Source organism: Pagrus major, chromosome 5 (genome assembly GCF_040436345.1).
Source record: "Pagrus major chromosome 5, Pma_NU_1.0".
Taxonomy (NCBI): Eukaryota; Metazoa; Chordata; class Actinopteri; order Spariformes; family Sparidae; genus Pagrus; species Pagrus major.
This window is the reverse complement of record NC_133219.1, coordinates 34,725,484-34,751,789: the sequence shown is the minus strand read 5'-3', so window position 1 is coordinate 34,751,789 and position 26,306 is coordinate 34,725,484. Positions and strand designations below refer to the sequence as shown.

Here is a 26,306-nt window from a genome sequence, read left to right as displayed (position 1 = left end):
ACAAAAAATAGATTAGTCAGGGATACGGGTGCATCGATATGCAATAAAAATCAAATGAAATGTGTCGCATTATTTTTGGGGACCAAAAATATTCACAAAAGGCAAAACAAAATGTCAGGTATGTCACAGAAAAAACAATCAAGTGAAACACTAATATATCCTAATATCCCTAACTAATTTTGAGTGGCGTAGTGGGGAGAAAAATAAAATATGAATATATTTATCAGCCAATATTCACATTAAGGAAGCTGGAATTTGCTCATATTAGGCGTGAGTAAATTTGTTATTAAAATTGTTGCGGATTTGTTTATATTTTAATATTTTATCTCGCTGACAATCGTGTTAACTTACCTGAAAGGTGTTGAACTTAACTGTACTTCATGTCCACTGGGTGTTAACTGGATGAAGTCGATGACCCACATCTTAAAAATCGCGCCACTGATGGCTTCATCTGCCTTCGACACATATATAAAGTCATTTCTTTACACGGTTGATTTATTCATTTTCGTATTTACAACCGAATTCATATTGTTTTCCGGTTCCCGCTCTTGGCCTCTTATGATTGGTTTATGAGCCCGTGACGAGGCCACTACGGAGTCTCTGATTGGTCGAGATCTGGAAACCAGGTAGTGGAAACAAACGCAACCTGAACGCAACACGCGCTTTCTTGCAGAGTTCCCTGCACTCACCGGTAAGTCAAGAAGCTGTTAAAAACGTCTAAATACGGAAGTATAAAGCAATTAAATGTCGCTGAATAGGAAACTTTGCGTTATATGTACGTGTGGGTGTCCGTGTTAGTGGTGACAAAGTCCGGCTAACGTTGACTCCACAGTCAAGTGACTACCTGCACTTTGCTCGTCAGTGAGACGTAATGACAGCACACAGCAGCTGAACGTCTCACTGACTGTTCTGCTCTTTTCAGGACAAAAAATAACTTTAGTGTTTTTATTTCCGAGGGGACAGTGAATCACGTGACTCACTTACAGAAAGCAGTGGAAATGAATCTCCTTCTGTAGGATGTTTGATAGCCTGAATATCCTGGTATTAGTCCGACAGTGAACACATCATTAACACAGCCTGTGGACACCTCTGATAGAAAAGACATGAGGCAGCTTCTGACAGAAGATATAATTTAGTTGTTTTGGTTTTAATAATGAGGTACAAGTCAGTGATGTTCCTAATGTGTGCTGATATTTTTTTTTTTGTTAGTTAGTTGATGAAGGATTATGTCTTTTTATTGTGATTTATCTAATAAAGCAGGGATATAATCCCTAAAATGTCACTTCCCCAGAGATGTGTATAAGATATCTGTGTGTTAGTGAGAAAAGGCCGCTGACATTTTGACTGCTCCCCCAGCAACCCACCAAGGCATGATATTAGAAGTTGCCCCTGAGGTCTGTAATATGTCTAATGAAGAACTTCTAAAGGATTATTTACAACTTGTAAACATACATGTGTTTTCTAAGTAGAGCCTCGACCGAAATAGCAGCTGACCACGTATCACAGATATACATCTAGAGACTGCTGGGGAATGTATTTATGTTATTCTACCTACCTGTGATCCGACAGGTGTGTTGCTGTTCATCATGGAGTCGCCTCTGTTTCCCCGTGAGTCTGGGCAGTTCATAGCAGAGCGGAGCCGGGATGTGTTTGTGGAGGAGGAGGGAGTGCAGAAGGTGGCGGAGATGCTCTACAACCTCCGACACGATGAGGTCCTGACCGCCAGCTGCTGGAAGACGGCAAATCCTCTGGCTCCAGCGCCCACCTCTGACCAGGGGAGTCTGTCGACAGCCAGAAATAAAGAAATACGTGGTTTTTTTTTATAAATATACATGAGCACGTGGTACATAGAGAATTTGTTCAGTGGCAACAGCAATACTGCGTTAATGAGATGACAGGTGGTGAGGATTCTCTGGATGAAATCATCGAGAAACACCTCATAAATTCCATCAAGATGTTCTGCATGAATGATTTACATCTTCAGCCCTGCTAATAATATAAACAAGCGTGAATGCTTCAGATAATTTGTAGATTATCACAGAATCGATCATTACATATTAACTTGTGCTGAACAAAAAATGCATCAAATAGTCAACTAATTTATACATTTTGAGACGCTCTTAATGCAGCTGATGACTGCACTCAATTACCACCATGTAATGAACTTAAGTACACATTTGAGGTACTTGTACTTTACATTTTATGCTACTTTATGCCTCTCCACTAGATTCCAGTACTTGAGTATTTCCATTTTATTCTTTATAACCTTACAGCTATACTAGTACTTGTCACTCTGCTGGTAAAGCTTTTATGTTAAAAAATCATATGATACACATATGATTCAACCCAGTTGTATATAAAGTATCTTAAATTGGCTCCACATTGATGAACTACATCATAGAAATGCTCTAAATGTATTCTTTAAGTGTAAAAAAAACAATATTAGAAAATAATATAATAATATAACACTGAAAGGAGCCATTTTGCATAATGAGCACATTTACTTTTGATACCTGAAGCACATTTTGCCGCTATTACTTGCAGTATGTTAAGACTTCGGTATTTCTACTTTTCCTTAAAGGTGCAATATGTAAGTGTTTAAATTATCAATCAAATTAATTTATAAAATCGTAAACAGAATGTGAAGAAATAACAGTTTTGATGTTCTGTCAAGGATGTTAACCAGCTAGCCACGGGCCGAAAAACTTCTTTCTCCTGCAAGTCCAAAGCTTTTGAAAAATAATTATTCAATCCAGCAACTGGTGAATTAAGCATTTTTACTTAAAGCATCCTCTTTGTCCACACTTTTGCATCCCAGGGTGGAACTCTGAGAAATATATCTCCACATTGGCTTCAAAGTAAAAATGTTTGGTTTTTTTATTTCATTTCGGCAGGACTCTCAGGATTCAGGCCTTTTTTTCCTGCTCTTTTGATAATTTTAGTTTTTCAACATTGCAGGCCTTGAACTGGGTGTTTGTGGTCGACACCATGAACTTCTCCTTTTGGCCAGAGAAAGAAACTCAACAGTGTGAGGTGACCTACAAAGGGACCACGTACACGGGCTACATGACCCTGTGTGCTGCCATCACCAGGGCCATGGAGGAAGGTGAGTGCACGCGCTTCACACCACATAAATGCAGGATTTGTCAAACTAAAAATAAGCCAGATTTTTCAAAAGAAATTGCACTCTGTTTGATAGACATGTCATATTTATAAAGAAAAGGTAAGACCATGCTCGAACAGTGTTACACAACATCTTGTCTAGTTTTAGTCTTTATGTTAGCAGCTTCATCTCTGGGGAAAAAGATGTATATTCAGGCCCTTTTTGATGTCTTCTCTTGTTCATCTATTCTGTGTGCTTTTGTCTGGCACTGCTATTACCAATTATTGTGTATGTGCCCTTTACTTGAACTTGGACTGCTGGGAAATTGCTTGTAGCTCTGCATGCGCCTGTGAATCACTCATAATTTGCGTGAATGACTCCGGATATGAATCAATTATGTCTCATATGGAATAGTGCTCTCAATATGTGGTCACTGTGGCCTTTATAATTGCAAGAGATTCTCTCAGAAAAGCACAGGTAGCTTTTTCTCCAGAATCTGAAGGGCTGACAGCGTGAGATCAGAACAGAATCATGTCTTTTGAGTCTGAGAGAAATGGCTACTGTGGAGTTCTTTTATCGTTATTACAGCACTCTATAACTTCATCATTTAGTAGCCTTGAGTGTCCTCTTCCTCTGTCAAGGTTCATGTCTAAAGATAAATCCTTCTAGCTACTCCACAGACAGTAGTGGAAGTTAAGTTTTTAAAGTAATGTATCGACAATCAGATGAGGAAAACATAAATTCTGATAATCAGAAAAATATCCAAAGCATCTAGTACTTTAAAAGTACATTTGAAAGTACACAAGTAATATTAGCAAAATTAACTAATACAAGATACTTAAATGATATTTTGAATTTAAAGCCACAATATGTGAAAAATTTCATTTTGTGTGATTTGGCGCCCCCCACAGTTTCTGAGTGCAACATCACTTTCTTAAATACAAATCCCAGGTCTGACAATTTGTCACATGTAATGTAGGTGCTAACTAAAAAGTTACATAATGCTACTTTAAGGACTTGTGAGGACGCATTTTTAGACTGTGGTATTTCTGCCTTTACTAAAGTAAACGATGTCGATGCTTCTTCACCGCTGTCCACAGGTATACCCATCACTGATCCCACGTACTTTTCTCAGATGAGCGTGGAGCAGCTGGCGCATGTCCTCCGATCAGACAATGAAACACCCATGCCCATGCTTCAGGAGCGCCACCAGGTCCTGACGTTCTCATATTAATGACCCATATCCATGCTACTAGTGACTGTGGCAAAACCCACAAGTTATTTCAATAATTTTAGATTTGTATCAGGATTTATTCACCTTGTGTCTTCGCCTTCTGTGTAAACTTTACTAAAGTGTACTATTTGGCACTCGTGAATGAAAAGCTGACTTCTGTGTGAATCCGTCTGCACGGCCTTCACAGCAAACACAAAACAAAAGCAGTGCTTTTCAATTTGAAGACAAACAGATGTGGTGAGACATCTCATCTCTGTAATATATAGAGATAAAAAGGTACAAAAACAGCATACTATTACATTCCCACATAGTACATGAAGTGCCTGAGATTATACTGATGTATGTCCTGTCATGTTTTCATATGACAGCTTTGTACATGTATGTTTTTGTCTCTCTGAATAATACATGAAACTCCAACCTTATGTTCAGTATTCCTTGTCAGATAAAGAACATTTTATTTGTTTTTTTCCACCAAGAAAAACTGATTTTAAAGCTCATATAATAAGCTAAATCTGTCAGTGTTACATCATCATCTGAACCATATTTCCTTTATGATAAGTGGAAATTGAAATGTTGCAGCTCCTATCCGCCTACTCAACAGTAAAGTTAAATATAAACACACCACAATCTGAATCGTTCTAACAAGGTGCTGACTGAAGGCGGCCGCGTGCTGCTGGAACACGGCGGAAGCTTCCGGAGTTTTATCAGCCAGGCTGGGAGCGACGCCAGGAAGATGGTGGAACTCGTCGTGGAGAAGATCCCCTCCTACAGGGACGAAGCTACATATGAGGTTGGAGAGAAGACTGTGGAAGATTTCATGTTTGGAAATTTGTGGATAAAAGTTCATGTTTGCCAGAGAATTTTAGGGTTTTTAACGCTCACCGAGCTCCAGGTGTAATGACTTTTAAATTATATTGTGTGAAAAACAAGATTTGTTTGGGTCACAGACAAATGCAGAATGATTCAAATGTTTACTACATCTCAGATACTCAAATAATCCTGGATAGATATCGATTTACAAACATGAAATTTCTCCAACACTTGGAGAAAAATAGGTTTTGATGCTTACTTGCTTCAGTTTTCCTCCAGAATTCATAGTAATGAATGAATCAGTGTACTGTAAATGTGTAGATACTTTGAAGTCATAGTCTTATAACATGATACAATTGATATACATGATATAAATGTATAAAACATTTTGTAAGCATATAGGAAATGTATGTGATCTGAGGTAAATGTATGTATTTGAAGTACTGAAGATAAACTGTGATGTGAGAGTTCCATCTTCTGGCCAGAGACAGTGTGGCAAGATTTCTAATGCTTCCTTCATATTATACAGTGAGCGAAGGAGCAAATTACACTGCACACATGCAGTGCTGCCATTTTATTATCTTTTGTGCAAGAACATCTGTCTAGAAATAAACAGCATTTTCTTAAGAAGAATACTCATGAACATTGAGAGCTGCTCCCCTTGTTCGTTTCAGGGGAAGAAAATTTCGCTCTACAAGCGAGCTCAGATCCTGGTGGCAGATTTCTGGGGCGTCATGGAGGCCAGAGGAGAGGGAGACATCATCGACATGGACTGGCTCACCATGTTTGCAGACTACAGGGTCCCTCAAGCTCTCGTCTACCTCGGAGCGCTGCGGTACTCTGATACACTGATGCAGGCGCTGAAGAACGGTGAGACAGGAGCGTGTGTGCGTCCCTCTGGTCGTTAAGAAACTAACATTTTAAAATAATTAGCTGTAATCTCTGTGTGTTATGTCTCCAATTTCTCTCAGGCGAGCTGCTGAGTTCTGGGGACAGGAGAGAGGTCGAGATCCGAGGTTGTTCGATTTGGTCTGTCGAGCTCATCAAAGATCGTCTTTGCAAGCTGTTGCAGGAGAGAGACGGGGAAACCTGCAGCATCACCTCGGCCATCATCGACTTCTACCTGTGGCCTTATGCCAAGCAGCACCACAAAGAGATGGCCCACATACCCATACACCACACACGCTGTGTTTACTACTGACATACCAGCTGGCAGCATTTCATACAGTAGGCTGCACTTCTCAGTGTGCAGCCTTGGACCGGTGCCTTTCCCTGGGATTAAGCCAATCATGTCTCCATGCCAGATATATGTACAAATTGGCTTCCAACTCGCTGTAATGGAAACAGGTGTCAGGTTTGCTCTAGCTTGTTGGTGAATGTGGGTAGCAGGACTGTTGGCCATTCCCAGTCTATTAAAATGTTTACCGTTTATGTGGAACATTTTCTGACAAAGTTTTTTACGGTAATGGAGAACAAGTGGTCATATTCTGTATGTGAATAAACAGCGATGGACACATCTGCAGCGAGTTTGACATGTAAAGTGACTGATCAAATTGTGAAAATAAACATTTTCATTACATGTTATTTTTTGTTTTTAAGGAATGTTGCTGTAGATGCAATTATGGGGATTATATAAATAATCCTAAAATGCTCTAAATGCTCCACTCCAGCCCATAATCATATGCTATTGTTCCATTTTAGCAACAGTTTAAATCTTTTAAGTTTGAGCACAAAATTAAGTTATTTGCCAAAAGACATTCGGTGAATTGTATGTCAATTTCAGGAAATTACTCTAAAAATATATGAATTACAGGAGTTGGGCTTTCAGACAGGATGTCTGCACTTCCTGAAGAAGTCTACATTTTTGAATATATTCATAATAATAGCAAATAATCTAGGCTAACTCATGTTCGAATAAAGTGAATACAAGTATTTTGAGTGATCACAAATGGATGTGCTCAATGATAAACAGGAAACATTTGTGCAAACTAAAAGCAGCTGAAATGCGTTGCTCCTTTATCTTAAATGTTTGGAAAATCAGTTTTTATCAAATTGTATAAAGTGTAATTACCATTTTTTTTATAGTAAATATGTGTAGATATCTAGTGTTTGGCTGTAGGAAAAGTAGGGGAAGAGGAAGAAATTATCTTCAGAGGAGAAATGAGATTTAATTAACTGGTGATATAACAAAGTAAGTGGGGTATCTGTTAGGAGGTGTGAAAGAGGTTTAAACTGGATGTTGAATATTTTGTGTATACATAATATATTTCTGTAAATCTCATGAAATAATCATATATCATATATGGACTAAAATCAGTAAAATGTATGAAAAGCAATACATTTTGAAAAAAAAATACTGTTGATACTTGCCGAGTAGGTTTTTAAATTGCATAACACAACATCAGTGCATAACATTTGGCATAACAAGAAGGAAATTAAATAGAATAAAATAGAGAATACATCACTGGAAGATCGATAATAAAATGTGAAAAAAGAATCAATGATTTTATTGTTATTTATAGTATTAAGTACTATACCTATAAGTAAAGACAATATTTACAATATGACTTACTTAAATAGACGGTTTTGTGCAGGAATGTGCAAATAATTCACCAGGAAGTGTGCAAAAGTTTACAGAGTTAAGTTTTACTTCATTAGCCTACAACAAACTTTTAGAGGGCATTGTTATTTTTTTTTTTTGTTTGTTAGTTTGTTTATTATTTTTAACTCTCCAGTTACATCCCTGGTATGACCACTTATATGAAATAATAATAATAATAAGAAGCTCATTCACAAGATGGCGCTGTTGCGTTCACGTACCACTCGGTCCGACCTCCGTGAAGGCTCTTGAACGCCTCGTGCTCTCCTCGACTGTTGCTGCTCCGCGGCGGCGGTTTCCCGGGCAACCGAGAAGCGACAACAAACGGGAGCAAGTTTCACAACAAGACACCTGAGGAGGCCTAGCTACACAGGGCCGACATTAAAGGCTTTGTTTCGGTAAAATGTAGATAAAAGACTGAATTAAAAAGAGTTCCTGGAAGTGAAACTACTTTTTATGTTTACGCTCGTAATTCTGGGTGCGTTTCTCCATCATGGGCGAGGTGTGTGTCCGTGTGGCGGTCCGCGTCCGTCCCCTGCTCCCTAAAGAAGTCCTCCACAACCACCAGGTGTGTCTCCGGGTGGTGCCGGGCTCAGCGCAGGTGATGCTCGGCACGGACAGACTCTTCTCCTTCGACCACGCGTTTGGACCGACCGCCAGCCAGGACGAGGTGTACGAGTCCTGCGTCCAGCCCCTGGTGGAGTCGCTGCTCGACGGTTACAACGCCACCGTGTTTTGTTACGGACAGACGGGCTCAGGGAAGACGTACACACTCGGAGGAGGGAACCTGGGTGAGCTATTAATTTTAATTAACAGGGACGATGCAGTTAGTTTTAGGTTGGATATTTGGACAGACATCCACTCCGGAGACACCCAGCGGCGTCTCTTGCTCAGTTTCCCCCCAGTGTTGGCAGCAGGAGGACGGCTAGCTCGCCTCCCAGAACCTCGCGCTGTGCTGGAGGCTGATTTAGGGACCATCAATAAATTACACAATTGTTTGTTAGAGTTACACAAAAACAATGTTTCTTCATGCTGACTTGATGATATAAGTGAAAATTACGATTACAAAAATAATATTAAACTGATTTCATGTAGCACACTTATTTTGATTGCTAATTTATTTAGCAAAAATATTGGAGACAATGGCTTTTTTTTTTCAATAGCTTCCATGTCATGTGACCCATTAACTCCAAACCAGTGCCGAATTGTATTACTAAATGGGACAAATAAGACACATCTCTTTTTAATGGATTTTACTGCTTCTTCTATTTTATATGAATATTAATTATGAAAATTCAGCATTTGCAAATATTTCTTTGTCCCATAACCTGTCTCAGATGAAGAAGGAGGAATAATTGACCGTGTGGCCCAGGATGTGTTCCTGTTGCTGGAGGAGAAGAAGAACAACAGTGATGGTGTGGACGCCACAGTGCGAGTCTCGTACCTGGAGCTCTACAGGGAGGAACTGCGAGACCTGCTGGAGCTGCACACCGTTCACAAAGAGCTCCATATCAGAGAGGACGAGAGGGGAAACACAGGTCATACAATGTGACAAAAATATGTTTTCTTTTTCACAGTTTTTACATAGGGACTGAGTTCATAGGATTTCTTAAGTTTAACCTTTTAAGATTACATTACCGTCAGTGTGTTACCTGTCTAGATTTGTCCTTATACTCACCAACTATTTGTTTACACCAGGCCTACTTAAGGACAAGCCAACATTCATTGCATCACAAAGCTGTCCATTCATGCCACAGATACTCCTTTCTGTATTAGTGATGTAATGACAGTTATAAAGGTGTACTTCTGCAATTTGGTACTGCACTCCAGTAGAGATGGATTACTTGCAAGATACAGTTTAGAAAATTAATTGTTAACACAGAGGCAAACACTGTATAGTACGGATGTTGCACATTGTTTTACTGCCCACAGGGGAAAGTAATATACCGACTTAAAGTGTTCCATTAAAAAATCTCATTGTTTGGTTTTGTTTCAGTGGTGGTGGGAGCCAAAGAGTTGGTTGTCACCTCAGCAGAGGAGCTTCTGAGTGTTCTAGAGACGGGGAATGCCATACGCCACACTGCCACCACAGGGATGAATGAGCACTCCAGTCGCTCTCACGCCATCCTCACCCTTCAGCTCACCCAGTGTTGCCACAACAACTCCTTAAAATCTGTTCGCTTCTCCAAACTCTGTCTGGTTGACCTAGCAGGCTCGGAACGGGCTGGAAAAACTGGAAACACTGGGACGCGGCTCAAGGAGTCTGTTCAGATCAACACAGGCCTGCTTGCACTGGGCAACGTCATCCGTGCCCTCTGTGACCCAGCTCGAAATCGGCGCGGTAACAACTGCAACAATGCACACATACCGTACCGTGATGCCAAGATCACCCGTCTCCTCCGTGACTCACTGGGAGGCACCGCCCACACGCTGATGGTGGCATGTGTGAGCCCCTCTCACCACAGTGTAGCTGAGACTCTGTGTGTCCTGCAGTTTGCATCCAAAGCTCGTCACATTCGTAACCGTCTTGCATCATCCACTCACACAGACGTTAAATCCAGTTCTACAACCTGGGGCCCTGGTGAGGCTCGACTGGGTGAGCTTGAGTTTGAATTACAGACTCTGAGAGAGCTCCTGAAAGAGAAGGAGAGAGAGATGGTGATGGAAAAGGAGAGGACGGGTGGAGAGGGGGACAGCATTAAGCAGCCCAGTCAGACAGTTATATCTGAGCCAGATGATAAGGTCAACCAAGTGGAACCATCACAGTACCGCCTTCTAGCACAGGAAGCCGCAGCCCTGCTTGCAGATATCACTGGCCCCACTCCAAGTCATTCCTTCAGGCAGCGACTGCAGGACTGGCAGGAGAGACTGACAGCTGTTAATCACTTGCATCAAGCTGATGAAAAGGACTGTTCGGAGGGGGATGGAGACCATACCCACCATGTTACCATATTAAAGCTCAGAGAAGAACTCAACAAATGCAAGGTAATGACGACACATGAAAAAAAAAAAGGAAATGAAAAGTAATCTGAATTGATTAAAACAGCAGGCATGAACTGGTAATTTATTATTGTCTACGAAGCCTTTAAGTTACAGTGGTGCAGTACAAAAATAATTTTCATCTGGAGAGCAGAGTCTAGACCATCTTCTACAAGTAGGAAGATGACATTGTTGTCCACAAGGTGTCATAACTGGAAAAAAGCACAGGTGTAACTATTAACATTAACAAAGGTTGCACTCTATTAAAACCGGCCCGTGTTATCAACCCACTGTGAATTTGATCAATTACACCTGTGTTTTCCTCTTTTATTACCTGCAAAATGTCCACTGTGATGTCCTTGATCACCAAAGAAGAGATTATGCTTGAAAATCTTTAGACACACTGGCTGAAGTTAGTTTCATGGACAATAAAATTAAAAGATGATGAAAAATAATAAAAAGTGCTCCTGATCTTATCTATCTTCACAAGTCAAGCTAAAGAAAAAGCACAGAAAGCCCTCTCTTTCTCTCTCTCAGGAAGCTCTTACCATAGAGGAACAGCTTCTGGAGGAGAAGGATGCAGAGCTGAGACAGGTCCGAAAAGAAGTAGAGACACTTCTTCAAGAGAGCAAAACACACCTCCAGGCCTTAGAGGAAGAAAAGGAACGTAATCGTATACAGGTGAGGAGCAGTAGAGTCCTGAGTGCAGCTCTGTAACACAGTACTGAAGGACACCTTCAGCATTGTAGGTCGTCAGCAAATAAACTTTCAAAACTGTCCTTTGAATTTAATGACACTGTTTTTCATTTGTGTGTGAATATTTTCAGACTGAACAACTTGTGGACCAGCAGATCCTCATCAGTCGTCTTCGCAGCGACCTCATGACCTTCAGGGGTACTACCTCGCAGACACCAGTGGAAGCAGGGGCTTCTGGGTACTCAGGCAAGAGACCCCACAGTGTCCCTCTGATCAGAGACAGCTCTGCACACGGGCCTCCCAGGAGGGTTGGTAGCTCCACTGTTTTGTTCTGTGTGTGTGTGTGTGTGAGTGTATAATTGATTGTGTGTTAATCTGTTGTACCAGTTGCACATTTATCATTGACTTTTGCTTGTCTGGACTTTTTGCTTGCCTTTGACTTTGTACTCACTCATTCATTTCTGTGTGAACGCATGTGTGTTTTTAGATTCACTCCAGTCCACCAGCTTATTCACTAGAGAGGGTGATAGCAGCCTTTAAGATGCGCGGCCATCTCCTGCTGGCTGAGATTGAAGAAAAGGATGAGGTGTACTGTCCATTCATAAAGCAACAGGCAGAGAGAGAAGACAAGGACCAAGAGAGGGAGGACGAAGAGGAGGATGTCTGTGTGGGCAGAATGGGATTTAGGTGAGGCCTTTATATATAAAACAAGCCTACTGGTTCTTTCTTTGTCGAGCCACCAGTAATTCACTACATCAAATATAATTTGAGCCAATAGCCTGTGACTTAGTGATTCAAGTCATGTGTAATTATTGATTAATGTTGAATTAATTGAAAACTTTTATCAAGATGCAGAGTCCAAGAATTGCCTTTGTGCCAATAAAGAAGCATTGATAACACTTTATACCCCAAAGGTACCCAGTACTTACAACAATACAGTGTAATCTATTTCTTCATTCCTTCAAAATTCCCAATTGTTACTCTTTTGTCCTGTGTGGAGGACAGAAACCGCCAAAATTCTAAATGAATAAATGGCTTGATATTTGAATTAATATGCCATAAATCATATTCATACATTTCTTTATGCATTTGTGCTTCATTATGATATTGAGGGGGTACATTTACTCTATAAACTGGCAAATTAAAGTAGAAATATAAATTTATGTCCCATTTTATCAATAAATACCTACATTTATTTTCAATATTATTTTTGGTGCATTTAACGGCTTACTGATTTATTTATTGAGCCATGTCTTTATTTATTTATGATTCTAACCATGACCCTCCATGCACTGACATGGAAAAAAAGGCACAGGGGGGTTGTTTGTCACTGGGGTGACTTCAAATTGACCCTGAAAACATTGCTTTTCACTTTCACCTTTTTTTTTCATACATGTTTTAACTAGTTGAAAGCACAAATACTGTTTTAATTGCAGTAATTTTGATAATGATCATAATGGTTCCATCTGCCATCCCTAATTTTAGCCTCGTATTTAATTGCAATGCATTACGCATGGCATATACTGTACAGAGTGGTTAATTACTTTCATTTTTGTGCAACCAGAACCAAGCTGTTGCAGAGTACTGTTTCAAAATAAGCACTGCGATATCTGTGCAACTTGTGCAGCTCAAACTGGTCAAAAATATCGTCCTACAGTACAAATTGTTGAGCATATATGGGGGCACATTGTGTATAACTGACTATTAATGATACCATGTTCAAACTAAGGTTGCACATGTGGTGAAAATAAATCATATTACAACCCTGTATGTTGAAGGAGTGCCCTGTGTCACAGAAATACAAAAGCTTTTTACCTAAGTTTCACACACATCAATAATCTTACATTCATAAACTCTTACAGCAGTGAATTAAAATGATTTCTTATACTGTGATATTTTTCCAGGCGAGATTTAAACCGAACATGGACCAGCAGGCAAAAGAAATCAGCTCTGAAAGAGAAAACCTCTGGATCAGACCAAACATCTAGCGGAAATCCATCAGCACAGCAGACTCTGCAAGCCACAGGTATACTTTTGTCCTTTTGTATTGATAGAGGCTTGTTTACCTGGTTCCAAGGAGTTAATGTATATCAAGAAGTTATTTCCTTTTCATGTTGTCAGCTGTTCTTTCTTCTCAGGGATCAAGGAAAACAACACCAATCAAAGCCACAAGAGGAAGGACAGACTAAGAGCCAGTGTCACTCAGAGAAAGATCCGAGATCTGTCAGTCAACATGCACATGAAAGAGGAGCTCATCAAAGAGCTTGACAAAACTGGTGCGTTTATAGAACTACACATTGTCCTGATATATTTATGTTATCTCTCATTTTGAGTGATGTTTCTTTAAATGTGTGTGTTTGTCTGACAGACAAGAAGACCCAAGCAGTGGACAGGCATGGCAGGCACAGTGTTGATGGCAGAGAAGCCGGCGTGTTGGCAAGACTCTCCATGCAGAGCCAGCAGGTCAAAGCAGAGTTGTACCGCAGCCTGCAGCACATGAGACTGCAGAGAGCACAGCTTAAGGCCAGCCTCAAGCAACAGAGTGAGACCAGTGACAACAACAAAGAACTTGAACAAAATGAGGTTGGTTGTTGGTTATAAGCCATTTCAATAAGAATATAATCAGCACATTTTTTAAAATAACAAAAATGTAAAAGTTGTATTTGGATATTTGCTTTTTTCGGTATCCAGCAGCCATTTAAGCTGGTAGAGTGGAGAAGCAATAGTGTACCCACACTGTATAATAAAAATGTTTAAAAATAACTTGACTATACTAATACTAACCCTGATCTAGGTCCAAACTAACCCTCACAGACAACATCTCAGTCCAATTGAGTAAGACTCATTGGGAAATACAAAACTATGGGAATAGTTAACCCTGTCCAGGTAAATCATCAACTACTCTGAGTTAACATGATTTGTGTTTTTTTTTTTATAGGAGCAAAGGCCAGGAGATGTGACTGTGTGGAACCACAACCACCAGAAAGGATCAAAAGAAAAGGTTAAATACTTTTGTTTAGTGTAGAAGCAGTATAAATGGTTAAATAAAGGTTTGTTTTGATTTTATTCACCTTTAAATAGCCATGTTCCTCCTTTTACTCCTCCTCATCCTCCTTGTCCCCCTTGCAGCTGCGTGACAGTAGTTTGTGGGAGGAGGAAGAGGAGTGGGTGCTCCAGAGGAGAGCAGAGCTGCAGGAGCTGGAGGACGAGCTGAAGAGGCGAGAGGAGGTGCTCCTGCGCAGGGAGGCCTGTCTGCAACAGAAAAACAAACTGGAGGACAAGATGCTACGTTCCAGTCAGGTTAGCATGTGTAGATGCCCATGTGTGAAGGTTTTATTCAGATTTTGCTAATATTGACATTTATGGATTAGAGCAACACTTATCATTGAAGCGGGAATCTAAATGTTTTTTAACAATGACTTTTCAGGCTCTGGGTCAAGACCTGCTGCGTGTGTCGGTGCAGATAGAGTCTCTGGAGGAGCAGCTGCAGAACAGCAGCAGAGTGAGTCAGACTGGACGAGTCACTGTAGAGGAGCTAGAGGAGGAGAGAAACAAGCTTAAAAAGAGGAGAGACACTCTGGATGCCCAGCTGAGGGACAACAGAGTGCTCACTGTTGAGGTCAGAAATTTATCTTTTTTTTTCAATTTCTTGATGCATTTTACTCATAATTGTGCAACTTTTTTTTTTTTTTTTAACTTTTTAACTTACTTTTTTATGTGTGTGTCGCGATCCAGGAGGATCATTCCCTGCTCCAGCTGGAGGAGGCTATCGAAGCTCTGGATGCAGCTCTGGAGTTTAAAAACCGCTCCATCCAGGACAAACAGAAGAAGCTGTTAATCACAGACTTTTCTTTAAGTCGTTCACAAGGCACTGAACCCGCCACGCTATGTGATGTCAACAGGAAGCTGAAGGAGCTCTCGACACCTGAGGCTTCTGAGCTGCTCATCAAATATTTCAACAAGGTAAGATGCTGAAGACGAGGATGAAGATGAAGATTCATGCAATATTTTGCTCTACATACAAAGCCCACATGTTTGTTGAATATTGTATGTTCATCTTTACTTCCTTTCCCATTATTTCCTCTTAATAAGCACATTCCATGTCTGAATGAATCTTTCCATTCTAGCAGGAGATTCATGTTTGTCCTGTTCTCTTCCTCCATTGTTAACTTTCCCTTGCTTCTCTCTTTGGGAGCTTCTGTGAGTCACAGGTGCAGCTGCAGCATTTCTGTAATGCAAATTAAATTTGATCTCTTCACTCTCTCTGCTCCCCTAATGCACCCTGCTGTGTCCTCTATCTTTCCAGCTGATTCGTCTTAATACCGTTAAAAAGTATATCAACTTCTCTCCAGGAGTTTTTGTTATGCTATTACACCATGAGTAACTCCCTTCCACCTGTTTTGCTCTGTCCTTGATTTGTCGCTGCAGGGGTGAGAGTAAACAAAGCTTCAGCCAATATCTTTGTAATTATAATAATAATAATAATATGTGTTTCTCTGCACTGTTCTTCGGCAGGTTGTTTGTCTCCGTGAGACAGAACACCACTTACGTTTGCGTTGTGAAGAGCTTGAGCTTCGTGCTGGAGAGCAAGAGGTGGTGCTAAGGGAGCTGGAGGTCGCCATGCAGCGCCTGGCCCTGGATGCAGACCGCAGGCTCACCCAGCAGCACCGAGATCACCAGAACAACATCCAGCTACTGCTGCAGAAACTTAAAGGTGAGGAAATTAGACAATTCATTAAAACATGAGTAATATCTGTACAGAAATGTTCATGAATGTGGCGGTTTCATTTACTTTTGTCTCCCTGTTTGCTTGTGTGTGTGCATTTGTTTAGAGGGTGGTTCAGAAGATGCACAGCAGGCTCTCCAAAACAGACTGCAGCAGCTAGAGAAAGAGCTGTTTTTCTACAAAAGCTCCAGTCGGCAGCTTAAAAAGAAACTCAAGCAGTGTCTCAGTGAAGCCCTCCACCCTGTCGATCAGCCCTCACATGCACAGAGGCACAAACACACACAAAATATGCAGATACAAGCAAGTGCAAATGAACCTGAGACGCACACTGAAGAGGTACAGAAGAGCACACCTATTGTAACAACATACACAAAGATACACGCTGAGCAAACAGACAAAAAGACACACAGCGATTCTCACCCTAACCTCCAAACACACAAGAAGAAAGATATGCCTGAATTTAACCAGATGCACACACAGTCCCAGGAGGGAAGTGAAAGAGGAGCTGGTCACTCTTGGGAGAGTTTAGAGGTGACACCAGTCCGTTTGTGTCGCAGAGAGCTGAGACAGATCTCTCCAGCGGACCTGCAGGTCTGTGTTTCTGCCACAAGGAGGCGCCAGACAGTTGTGGATACCAGCACAGAATCAATACTAGAGGACTCTATAGAAGTTACCAGGAACACTGACAGATGATGTTTCATTATTTGTAATCTGTCTGGTGGTTTACGTTGATTATAGCACATAGGAGACACTGACAGCAATTGAGAACAGCAGAGTTTATGACCTGAGAAGAAGAAAGTTTCTTTGAGAGATACTGGAAGGTGGTTAATATTGAAATGTCTGTACAGCGAATCAGTTCAGCCTCTTGTCATTGCACTGTTTTTCTATTCATCCAGTGTCCTTCATGGTCAAAGATTTCCCAGCTCTTCTGCTTTGCTGAATGCTGTGAAGTTTAAACCATTCAATAAGAGAAGAAAGACCGCCGTTGTCATGACAACTGATAGATGACATGGAGAGAGAGAGAAATTTCCAATAACTTAGCTATTGAATGTTTTTACACTAGAAAATTGAGTGAAACTCAAGATTGTCTCAGATATTGCCTCAACACTGCACATTCCATGTTTTCTTCCACTAAGTTATTTGCAGACTGTAAGTTTCAAGCTCTTGAGAAGAGAATGAGGGTATTTAATGCAAAAAGCACTTGTCTGATACTGTCTTCTGTAGTCACAAGTAGATCAACCTTACAGTGATCACCAACACTTCATCAGTCCTCCTTTAGAAACACTATGAGTTTAAAAGATACAATTCGTTAGGGATAATATATTCATCCATCTGTTGTCAAATGTCATCAAATAGTCTTCCACTTTTACATTTCAGCACTGTTCAGCACTGAAAATGGCCAGTAGATGAATTGTTTTCTGCACTAAAACAGTAATATAAAGCTTTGGTAATGTTTTTAATACATTTGATTTTTTTTTTTATATGAATTTTTATATCTGTGTGCACTATACTATTTAATGTTGATTGCTGTGTAAATTATATTTTTTAAGGGTGACTATTGATACAGTCAAATGTATTAAACATATAACAATAAATGCATAATCTGTTTACTGTTTTTTTTTTTTTATGGTGTAGCTCTTTCCATCCCCTCAGGGCAGAAAAACCTGCTGGGGTACCAACTGTCATTGTGATGACATATGTAGAAACAGTCATTTGTACATTCAGAACCTATATCTATAAAGGTTTATTTCCCTTCCTGGAAAATCAGCTTCCTTCATTTAAGATCCCCTCTGCATATGTCTTAAGGCAAACATAAAAATCTTTAATGTGTGTCTGATGTGTATTTTGGAGCAAAAAGCATTAAAAACCCTACGAATGGCACCTATAGTGTAGGTGATATATGGGCTCAGATAATGTCATCGACAACTAACATAAGCACAGTACTCAAGGACATCACTGGTGAAAAGTGGTGGGAGTATAAGATTAGATCTAACTTGACCTTTTTTATTTATTTATTTTTTTTACTTGAACCTTCTTGAGCCCTCCCCCCAACGTAGACATGACATGCTGAGATATCACCATGACAACTGAGCAAACTCTTAAATTGTTAATAATGATAATCGATAATGTGCCTTAAAATAATTAATAAACACATGACACACACAGATGGGATAACCAGTGATCAGAGAGGCACAGTCTGACATGTCTGTGAGAGAGTGTGATCACCAGTCCGGAGCCGAGCGTTTATCCTTTTTGGCCCCACCGGGCTGCTGTACTCAGGCATTCGCTGGTAGCAAACGCACAGTAAGCCGCAATACCTTCACGAACAGGTGAAAGTATTCTTTAGCAACTTTTCGTGCGAGTACTACCTCTTCAAAACAAGTCAGCGCGAGCATCGAGAAGAAAACATCGACGTGAGTCCGTTAATGTGCTTTTGACTGTCACGCATCACTACTTTTGCACTTGTTTAGAAGCTAACAAACCCGGCTACACGCACAGTTAGCTAACAACTTGCTGCTGTATAATGCTAGCTGTTAGCAACAGTGCAGTCTAAATGACATTACGTTCATCTTTGTGACTGTGTGATTTGATAAAACGCACGGGACTGCACGATTCGTTGCTGCAAATAAAGCTGTCGGCTGAAATGTTGTCGTGTTTTATGTGAAAACAGGTTGTGACAGGGATGCTAACTCGCTGTTTTTGTTTTATGACCGGTTTCAAGTTATCCTTTCGGTATGGCATCGTCTGCAATGATCACCGTCCCCACCACCGCGTCCCGCTTCGCCCTGCTCCAGATAGACTCGGATTCGGACTCGGACGCCTCTGATGCGGGGAAGACCCCCACTAAAGGCGGACGGGAGTCCTCCGGGAAGCCCCGACAGGGAAAGGCAGGAGGAGCCGGGGGGAAAGCGGGTCAGTGCAACGAGAAGAAGAAAGACAAGAAGAAGAAGAGGAAGGAGCAGCAGCAGACTGAGGCAAACGAGGTGAGAGTGAGGGGCATGTCCCGACCCTCTGCTTCATATCTGTGTTATTGTGCTGCAGACACGACTTCCGTCTTGTGGCTGTGCTCCTCTGTTGTTTCACTTCACCTGAACTGAAACTGCAGATGGTGTTGTCAGGTGCACTCCTCTGTTATGGTTTGTTTACTTCATTGGGGATTTCCATCGCTGGGTATGCTGAGACGCATCACACACAAAAAAAGTTGTCGTAAAATTGCTTAACTAGCTGCAGCAACACCCTGAGTGTGTACTTATTATATTAAACAGAGGAAATAAAGCAACTACTTCAAATCAAATCAGATTAATCTTATTTATAAAGCCCACAATCAACTGCCTCAGTGGGCTTTTCAATCTGTACAGTGAACGACATCCTCAGTCCTTAGACCCTCGATTTGAGTGAGGAATATAGAGAAAAAACTTTTAACAAGGGGAAAAAAAGATGGAAGAAACCTCAGGAAGAAACCTCAGGAAGGGATCCCTCTCCCGGGACGGACACACATCAACAAACAAGATCACAGTTTACAAATTTCATTGATAGTGTACTTGCAGTTGTACACATATGTGGAGATGTTAACATCTTTTGTCAGCCACATAATCAAATGGGCCCTCAGCAAGGCAAGGATTGACTTTACTCATTTCATAACAAGTGAAGTCAATGTGCTTCATATTAAATTATCCGATAAGTTTATCAGTCTGTTGATAGAAGAGATGGCTGCAACTGTCAATGTTTTAAATCATTTTCAAGCAGAAATCTCAACTATTCTGGTTTTAACTTCTCTATTCTGAATATTTGCTGATTTTCTTTGTTGTATTTAATAATTCACCAATTATATTTGAGTAACCCTAACCCTTTTTATTGACACTCTATAGACTTATCATCAATGATTGATTGATTGATTGAGATAATACTCGCCAGGTTAGTCAACAGTGAAGTCAGTTGTAAGTTGCAGCCCTGTTAAAATGCATGTGCAAGGACCCACAAAAGACTGTAACCCTAACCCTGAGAAACCCACATCCACTCTGTAGACAGGAGTCACAGACACTGTAACTAATCGTAAGCTGTGTTGTTGACGCAGTTATTACAGATCTCAGGTCATCAGGTAGTTTGTCGCAGAGAACAGGACCCAAGTAACAAAAAGGACCCTATCAAAAGATGCAGATCTTATTCTGGGTACAGACAGTGATACACTGCCTGATGACCTGGGAGCACTGGAGCAAAAGTCCATAAACAGGCTGTAATCACTCCTAATAGTAGCAATAATGGTCATATCAAGTGTCTGCATTAACCTGCATCTCTCTTTCTTCCAGTTGCGTAATCTGGCCTTCAAGAAGATTCCTCAGAAGTCTTGTGCCCCGCCTCCCTGTGTGACCCTGTCAGGAATAGCCAATGAACTTCTCAGTTCTGCACCAGGGGACCACAGTCTACCTTCAGAGGGCTGGCAGCAGTGGAAGCAGAGGGATGAGCAGGTAAGAGAGAACAACCACATTAACAAACGTGGGATCTGGTGAGCCATTCTGTGGATAATGTTCTCTTGAATCATAGTTGTCATGCGCACAACTTCCAGCTGGTTTAGTAGTACTGTTCAGAGAGTAGCAGTAGTATACTGTCTTTCCCTGATATAACTGCATTTTTAACTATGGCAGACTTACAGTACACATCATGTGGGTGTTCTGCTTCATCTCTTCTCGTCCTCCCTCTGTAGATAACCACTGAGCTGTATGAGGCCGACTTGGAAAAGGCCTTGATTTTAAGTAAACTGGAGTACGAACAAAACAAACAGGTACGCTTACCTACACCTCTTTTTGAGAGGCGTAATTTGCAAAGGGTTACCATTGTCAGACAAGTTATCTGCGGATCCTTAAACAGTCTTGAAATGCCTTTAATTTGATTTTTATTATTCAAGAAAACATAAAAGTCAGAATTTTTATTATGAAAGGTCTTTTAATTTTGAGATGAAGAGAAATTGCATCAACCCAAAGGATTTAAGACTGCAATTTTAAGTATAAAATCAAGTGATTTCCGGTCTCAGCTGAGTTTCTTTCTGAGTTTTATTGTAGCTTACTCTACGTTTGGCCTGGTTCTCCACAGACCATCATCCGTTCTTGGAATTTCCCTGCAGGTTACAGGATTCAGGAAGTAAACAAATAATTGACTGATGATGGGAAGGAAAAGGCAAAGTCTACCCTTTTTGGTATCAGCTAGAATCTGAACACTCCCTCCCTGCAGTGGCCAATATGTGACATTTATGGACTGAGAGGAGGAGAGGCCTGAAGCATTACATTAATTTGAAAGTGTGCAGATACCCTGGTCGGAGATTTGTAGAAATGTATCAGTTTTAATCTTAATGTGATGTACCGCTGATTCCAGCGCTCACATTATGAATATGATAAATCAGTATACGATACTGAAGTCTCATTTGTGCAGAGATTTTTAAAAGTAATGAAAAAAGACGGAGCTTTGTTCCATCTTGTGTCTTCTTTTATGGTTGCACTTTGAGCAGTTGGGCAGCTGCCACTGATCTTTCAATTAAGACGCTGGACGGGAACAACACTTTTCAGTTCCTTCTCTCCCTGGAGCTGCTGTTTCAGTTACTGTGGAATAGTATAAACAAGAAAATATCAACAAACAGATCTTTTATTGTTTACAAAATAAAACCCTACATATCTGTCTTTGCACAGCAAGAAGTGAACACACTCCCCTTGAAGCTGAAAGTCAACACTTTACCCTCAAAGTTACTGTTTGATTAGAAATCCAGTGACGGAGGGTGGAGCCAAAACACGGAAAAAACATCACCCTCATAATAATTTCAAACTTCACTGTATCCTTAAAATAATTTGTAGTATGAAATGGAAACAAATTCATCTGCATTTAAAGTCATATTCCATGTAGTTTTTTGTAAATAGTAATTATAATTCAGATGTTCTGCTTTCACTCAGACCAACAACACAAACACGTCCTCGCCAAAGTCTCGAGGAGGAAAAGAGGGCGGAGGGAAGAAGGACAAAAAGAAGAATCAGCAGGCAAAAGACAAAAAGACAGTTTCACTGCAGGACTTCCAGGCTGAAGGCAGTGCAGGTGAGAGAAACGTATTGATCCGTTTAGCGATTAAATTAAGGTCTTGTGTGCTACAGTCTGCAGGTCAACAGGCTCCCAGAATAATATTTATGTCCATGTGCTTTGTGTCTTTGCAGAACATTTAAGTAAGAAACCAGAGAAAGAGGTGAGCAAAGTCCCTGAGCATCTTGTTCCTGTCTTAACCCCACATGTAAATCTGTGCTGATGTCAAATCAATGGGACACATTAGGCAGAACATTTTTTACTACTTGTGTAATAGAACAAATATACCTGTAAATAATATTCACAGGGTTTGATTTGGGGTCAAATGTCATGTATTGTGTGTTATTTCCCTGTTGTAACACTGACCTCATTCCTCTCCAGGATGCCAGATCGGCTAACCTAGCATTGGGACTCGGGCAGGACGAGCGTTTTTTTAACAAGCTCGAGGATGATGTCACTCGGATTATCCAGCAGGAGAAGAGACGTGAGCAGTACGCGAACAGCCAGGGACAAGAAGTCAACACCTCCACTGAACACGAACCAGTGAGTAGACCGAAAGAAATCCACGTACGTATCTGCAGTACATGAACAAACCTTGCACAAATTATATAATTCTGTTATAGTGTTTGTATGCAACAGTAAGAGTTTATCTTTATTATCAGAAAGATACCAGATCAGCAATACATGTTGAAAGAATACAGTCAAAGGAATAGTTCCTTTTTTGTGTTTCAGTTTCAGGGACGATTTCACTTTAAATTCTTATTATGTAAAAGTTCACCTCGCAGATGTTATCTGTAGTCATCAGTCTACAATGCACCAAACTTACTGAGAAAAAACAGCATGTCTTTGAAGATTTGGGAGAAGATTAACCATTTTATTGTACCTTGAATTGTTGGCCTTTTTGCTGTATTTTCTTGAAATTATCCCTGAAAAAAAAAAAACGGCCCAGTTTCATCCTTGCCATTTCAGACTTCAGTGTTTCCTTACTCAGCTATTTTAGAAGGAAAGTATATTTTTGTCCTCACATGCTCTTTTCTTCTCGTCTTCCTCTCTGTTAGGACCCTCGAGCAGAGCAGCTGAAGTACGAGCTGGAGAAGAAAGACCAGGAAATCGAAAAGCTAAAGAAGACGATTTCACAGTGGGAGGTCAGCAGGCATAAGCAGTTTTCCCATCGGTCTATAATTACACTTGAAAATTATAACGTCACCCTGATCTGCCTGAAATGTCTTTTTCATCTTATATATAAAAAAATCTATATAATTATAGATCATTTTAACAAGAAGCTAAAGAATACAGAATATGCTGGGCTCACTGCTATTATGAACATATTTTTAAGTAAAAGGTGTCTGTTGTCAGAGGATCAGGGCAGTTCAGTTGCTACTGTAGGCTACAGCCCTTTTAACAGAAAAAGTAATGGCTTGAGCTTTGTTTTAAAGTAACAAAAACTGAGCGTATGAGAATATGGGAGTGCGTAAGGAAAGCTGGATTTTTGCAGGGCTGACTACAGACAGCCTTTAATGGACATTTCTTCTTAAATGTGTTGATACAAACACAGTTTCTCTGTGGAGATGTAGCTTAAAATTTGTTTTCGTTTCATCTCTCTAAAATCATGGACGCTGTGGGCAGCTTGGATTCCTGTTGGGTATAGTAGCCTCAGATAGTGGCCGGTATCAACAGCGAAAAAACACATCAACATGTCGAAACACTTCCTGAATAGTTCTTGAATAATTGGTTCCAACTTCCAACTCTCAACCTGTATATTTCAAACGCTATAAACAAGGCTCTGTGCCGAAACACTCGAGCATTTATCTATTGTGATGTGAGCCAAATAAACATGTAAAATGTGGCTATTTTGTCCTCGTTGACTTGGAAATTTGGGATGTGCTACCCTTTCATGTTTTTTGGAACATGTTCACTGGATTTTTGGGTCTCCATGGAGTGCAAAACTTCTTTCCAAACCACAACTGTAGCACAATCCACTTTCCCTCGTCTGTCTGTCTGTTGTGGAAAATGTTATAATTTCTTTAAAACAAAAACAAACAGCAAATGTTTTTTGTTTCTCGACTCTGCAGGTGAAGTACAAAGAGGTGAAAGCAAGAAATTCCCAGCTGCTAAAGATGCTCCAACAGGGAGAGAGTGAGTTGAACATCTCCAACATGACATCAGATTGCAGATGTTTTCCCATAATGAAGATTTAAGCTGATGTTTCTGATGTTTTATGTCGTCTCTCTCCTTCAGTGAAAGATAAAGCAGAAATCCTTCTTCAGGTTGAAGAGCTTCTACATATAAAAGAAGAGCTGTCATCACAGGTGAGATAAAGATTGTGACAGAGGAACACGGCTGTGTGAGATATTTGTACATCTGTGTTACATTTAAATGTTTTTTTTCATACAGGTAACATTACTACACGGTGCCCTTGAACAAGAAAGGTCTAAAGTCAAAGGTCTGCAGACAGAACAACCAAAACATCAGGTGAGCGTGCAAATAATCAAGTCACTGCTAATGAGGAAGATCTGGACTCAGATTCAAGTGTTTGTGTTATTCAGAGTTGAGGTTTCAAAAGACGAGATGATGTCATATCCATTGTGTGTGTGTGTGTAAGATTGCTTGTGTGTGAGCTGAGGTCGATGTGTTTGAGTAGACGTGGGTGTTTGCACTTGCATGCATGATCTTTCTTTCCTTGTCTGTAGAGCAGAGCAGCAGCAGCCAGTAGGTCAGGTGACGTTAGAAAGGTTGCAGAGTAAGTAACAGGCCCAGTGCAGAGGTACAGTAATGAAAGAGTGGAATTTAGTTTATTACTATACACAGCCGAGGTCAGAGAAGAAGTTCAGCTCAGAGAATATTAACATTTTAAAATGTCTGTTGTGTCTATTTCCATGTTGTTGTGTGTTTTTTTTTTTTCATTTTCATATTGTATATCTGTTGAACTTCATTGTAAATAATTCTGGACTTTTCTGGTCGGCAGGGAAACAAGAAAGGGAAGAAAGGCTCTGAAACGGATCTATGAAGATGTCCAACGGAAAAAAATGTTAAAATTAAGTAAATGACTGAAGAACAAATGAAGAAAATCAGAAATACTGATCACAATCAGGGTTCTCTTTCCTTATTTTTTTTTAATTTTTTTTTTAGCTCTGACTCTGTGTTAGCATATACTGCATGCCCCTGTAATTACACGCACACAGCAAAACACTCGAGACATAGCAGGATGTATTTCACAGCTGAACGAGAAGCTTTTAAGTTGAAAGTTTGTGTTGAATTGGCGGCTTGGTTCACGGTGCTGCCCTCTGCAGGCACAAGCTCGCCACTGCATCTCTAGTACTGTTAGAGGCTGTGTGTCTGATCTGTGTTTTCATGCCAAAATGACAGATGTGAGATGTATGGTTGTGTTTGTTTTTTCTTTTTTTCTTTTTCACTGTTAAGTAAGCAAACAAATAAATAAAAAATACTTTTTCAGTGAAAGAAATCTTGTTTTTTTTTTTCTTTTTGTGGATGTTTGTCTTGAATGTGAAGATTTTAGGGGAGCGTTGTGCTCTGAATCTGAAATACAAAATGTAACCGTACAAGCTCAAGCTCTGTTTTCCTCTTTGGGTATAGTGCACCATCCACAACCTGCTGGCACCAAAAACTTTAATAATAACTGATAAAGTGGGATTAAACCAATTATAATAATGGAGCAAGCTCTCTGATAAAAAGGTATTTTAAGGCCAAATCACAATGTTTTCCTAACCCTAACCAGGTGGTTTTTGTGCCTAAACCTAACCCGACCATAAGCACAATGTTGTCTTAACATAAAATTTAAAAAATTAACATAAAGCAACATTAAGTTTGAACTCCTTTGTGGTTTTGCAGAATGGTATGGTATTTTTCCTGGGTTGTTTGGACAGAAGTTGCAGCCATGTTGGATGCATTTGTTTAAAATGCTTTTTATTGGGTGTGAAAGATCAGTCTTGTAAAAAATTTTGTGGTGTACTATATCTTTAAGTTGACTCAGGTTACAGAAATAATTTCATCAGACTTCTCACAGTGGCACCCATGTGGAGAGCTGCAGATCGTATGAGGTAAACAGGATAATAAGGAGGTGCAGGTTGTGGGTGTACGCCAC

General features: G+C 40.3%; 3 protein-coding genes across 4 annotated transcripts; all 3 read left to right on the top strand.

Moving 5' to 3' along the window:
• Positions 1 to 617: 617 nt before the first annotated feature.
• Positions 618 to 6,731, top strand: qng1 (Q-nucleotide N-glycosylase 1). The gene is made up of 7 exons (XM_073465319.1): positions 618 to 691; positions 1,570 to 1,776; positions 2,960 to 3,106; positions 4,204 to 4,316; positions 4,984 to 5,127; positions 5,822 to 6,017; positions 6,119 to 6,731. The coding sequence occupies exons 2-7, from the start codon at positions 1,587 to 1,589 to the stop codon at positions 6,346 to 6,348; spliced, it is 1,020 nt and encodes a 339-aa protein (XP_073321420.1). The 5' UTR covers positions 618 to 691; positions 1,570 to 1,586; the 3' UTR covers positions 6,349 to 6,731.
• Positions 6,732 to 8,239: 1,508 nt separating this feature from the next.
• On the top strand, positions 8,240 to 17,580 carry LOC140996261 (kinesin-like protein KIF27). Its single transcript, XM_073466601.1, has 15 exons — positions 8,240 to 8,537; positions 9,084 to 9,284; positions 9,743 to 10,731; positions 11,263 to 11,406; positions 11,553 to 11,729; positions 11,909 to 12,108; positions 13,326 to 13,440; positions 13,595 to 13,697; positions 13,790 to 14,004; positions 14,360 to 14,422; positions 14,551 to 14,721; positions 14,849 to 15,040; positions 15,157 to 15,384; positions 15,937 to 16,135; positions 16,254 to 17,580. Exons 1-15 carry the CDS (start codon positions 8,240 to 8,242, stop codon positions 16,838 to 16,840), a joined length of 3,882 nt encoding a protein of 1,293 aa, XP_073322702.1. The 3' UTR covers positions 16,841 to 17,580.
• An 845-nt stretch (positions 17,581 to 18,425) lies between these two features.
• Positions 18,426 to 25,663, top strand: gkap1 (G kinase anchoring protein 1). 2 transcript variants are annotated; one of them, XM_073467283.1, is made up of 12 exons: positions 18,426 to 18,561; positions 18,870 to 19,131; positions 20,455 to 20,613; positions 20,850 to 20,927; positions 22,084 to 22,222; positions 22,339 to 22,367; positions 22,586 to 22,747; positions 23,263 to 23,349; positions 24,277 to 24,340; positions 24,443 to 24,513; positions 24,599 to 24,676; positions 25,170 to 25,663. In XM_073467283.1, exons 2-12 carry the CDS (start codon positions 18,883 to 18,885, stop codon positions 25,209 to 25,211), a joined length of 1,158 nt encoding a protein of 385 aa, XP_073323384.1. In that variant the 5' UTR covers positions 18,426 to 18,561; positions 18,870 to 18,882; the 3' UTR covers positions 25,212 to 25,663. The 2 variants fall into 2 exon arrangements, with proteins under 2 accessions (XP_073323384.1, XP_073323383.1); XM_073467282.1 differs by having other exon boundaries at positions 18,472 to 18,561; positions 22,586 to 22,771; positions 25,170 to 25,305.
• The last annotated feature ends 643 nt before the right edge of the window (positions 25,664 to 26,306 follow it).

Bases quoted from the DNA above. Each gene is read 5' to 3' on its own strand.
- qng1 (XM_073465319.1), top strand. From the start codon at position 1,587: ATGGAGTCGCCTCTGTTTCCCCGTGAGTCTGGGCAGTTCATAGCAGAG. The intron at 3,107-4,203 runs GTGAGTGCACGC...CGCTGTCCACAG, and splicing joins CACCAGGGCCATGGAGGAAG to GTATACCCATCACTGATCCC. The intron at 5,128-5,821 runs GTTGGAGAGAAG...TGTTCGTTTCAG, and splicing joins GGGACGAAGCTACATATGAG to GGGAAGAAAATTTCGCTCTA.
- LOC140996261 (XM_073466601.1), top strand. From the start codon at position 8,240: ATGGGCGAGGTGTGTGTCCGTGTGGCGGTCCGCGTCCGTCCCCTGCTC. The intron at 13,441-13,594 runs GCCACAGGTATA...CAAAGCCACAAG, and splicing joins CAGCACAGCAGACTCTGCAA to AGGAAGGACAGACTAAGAGC. The intron at 16,136-16,253 runs GTGAGGAAATTA...GCATTTGTTTAG, and splicing joins ACTGCTGCAGAAACTTAAAG to AGGGTGGTTCAGAAGATGCA.
- gkap1 (XM_073467282.1), top strand. From the start codon at position 18,883: ATGGCATCGTCTGCAATGATCACCGTCCCCACCACCGCGTCCCGCTTC. The intron at 22,223-22,338 runs GTGAGAGAAACG...GTGTCTTTGCAG, and splicing joins CCAGGCTGAAGGCAGTGCAG to AACATTTAAGTAAGAAACCA. The intron at 24,514-24,598 runs GTGAGATAAAGA...TTTTTCATACAG, and splicing joins AAGAAGAGCTGTCATCACAG to GTAACATTACTACACGGTGC.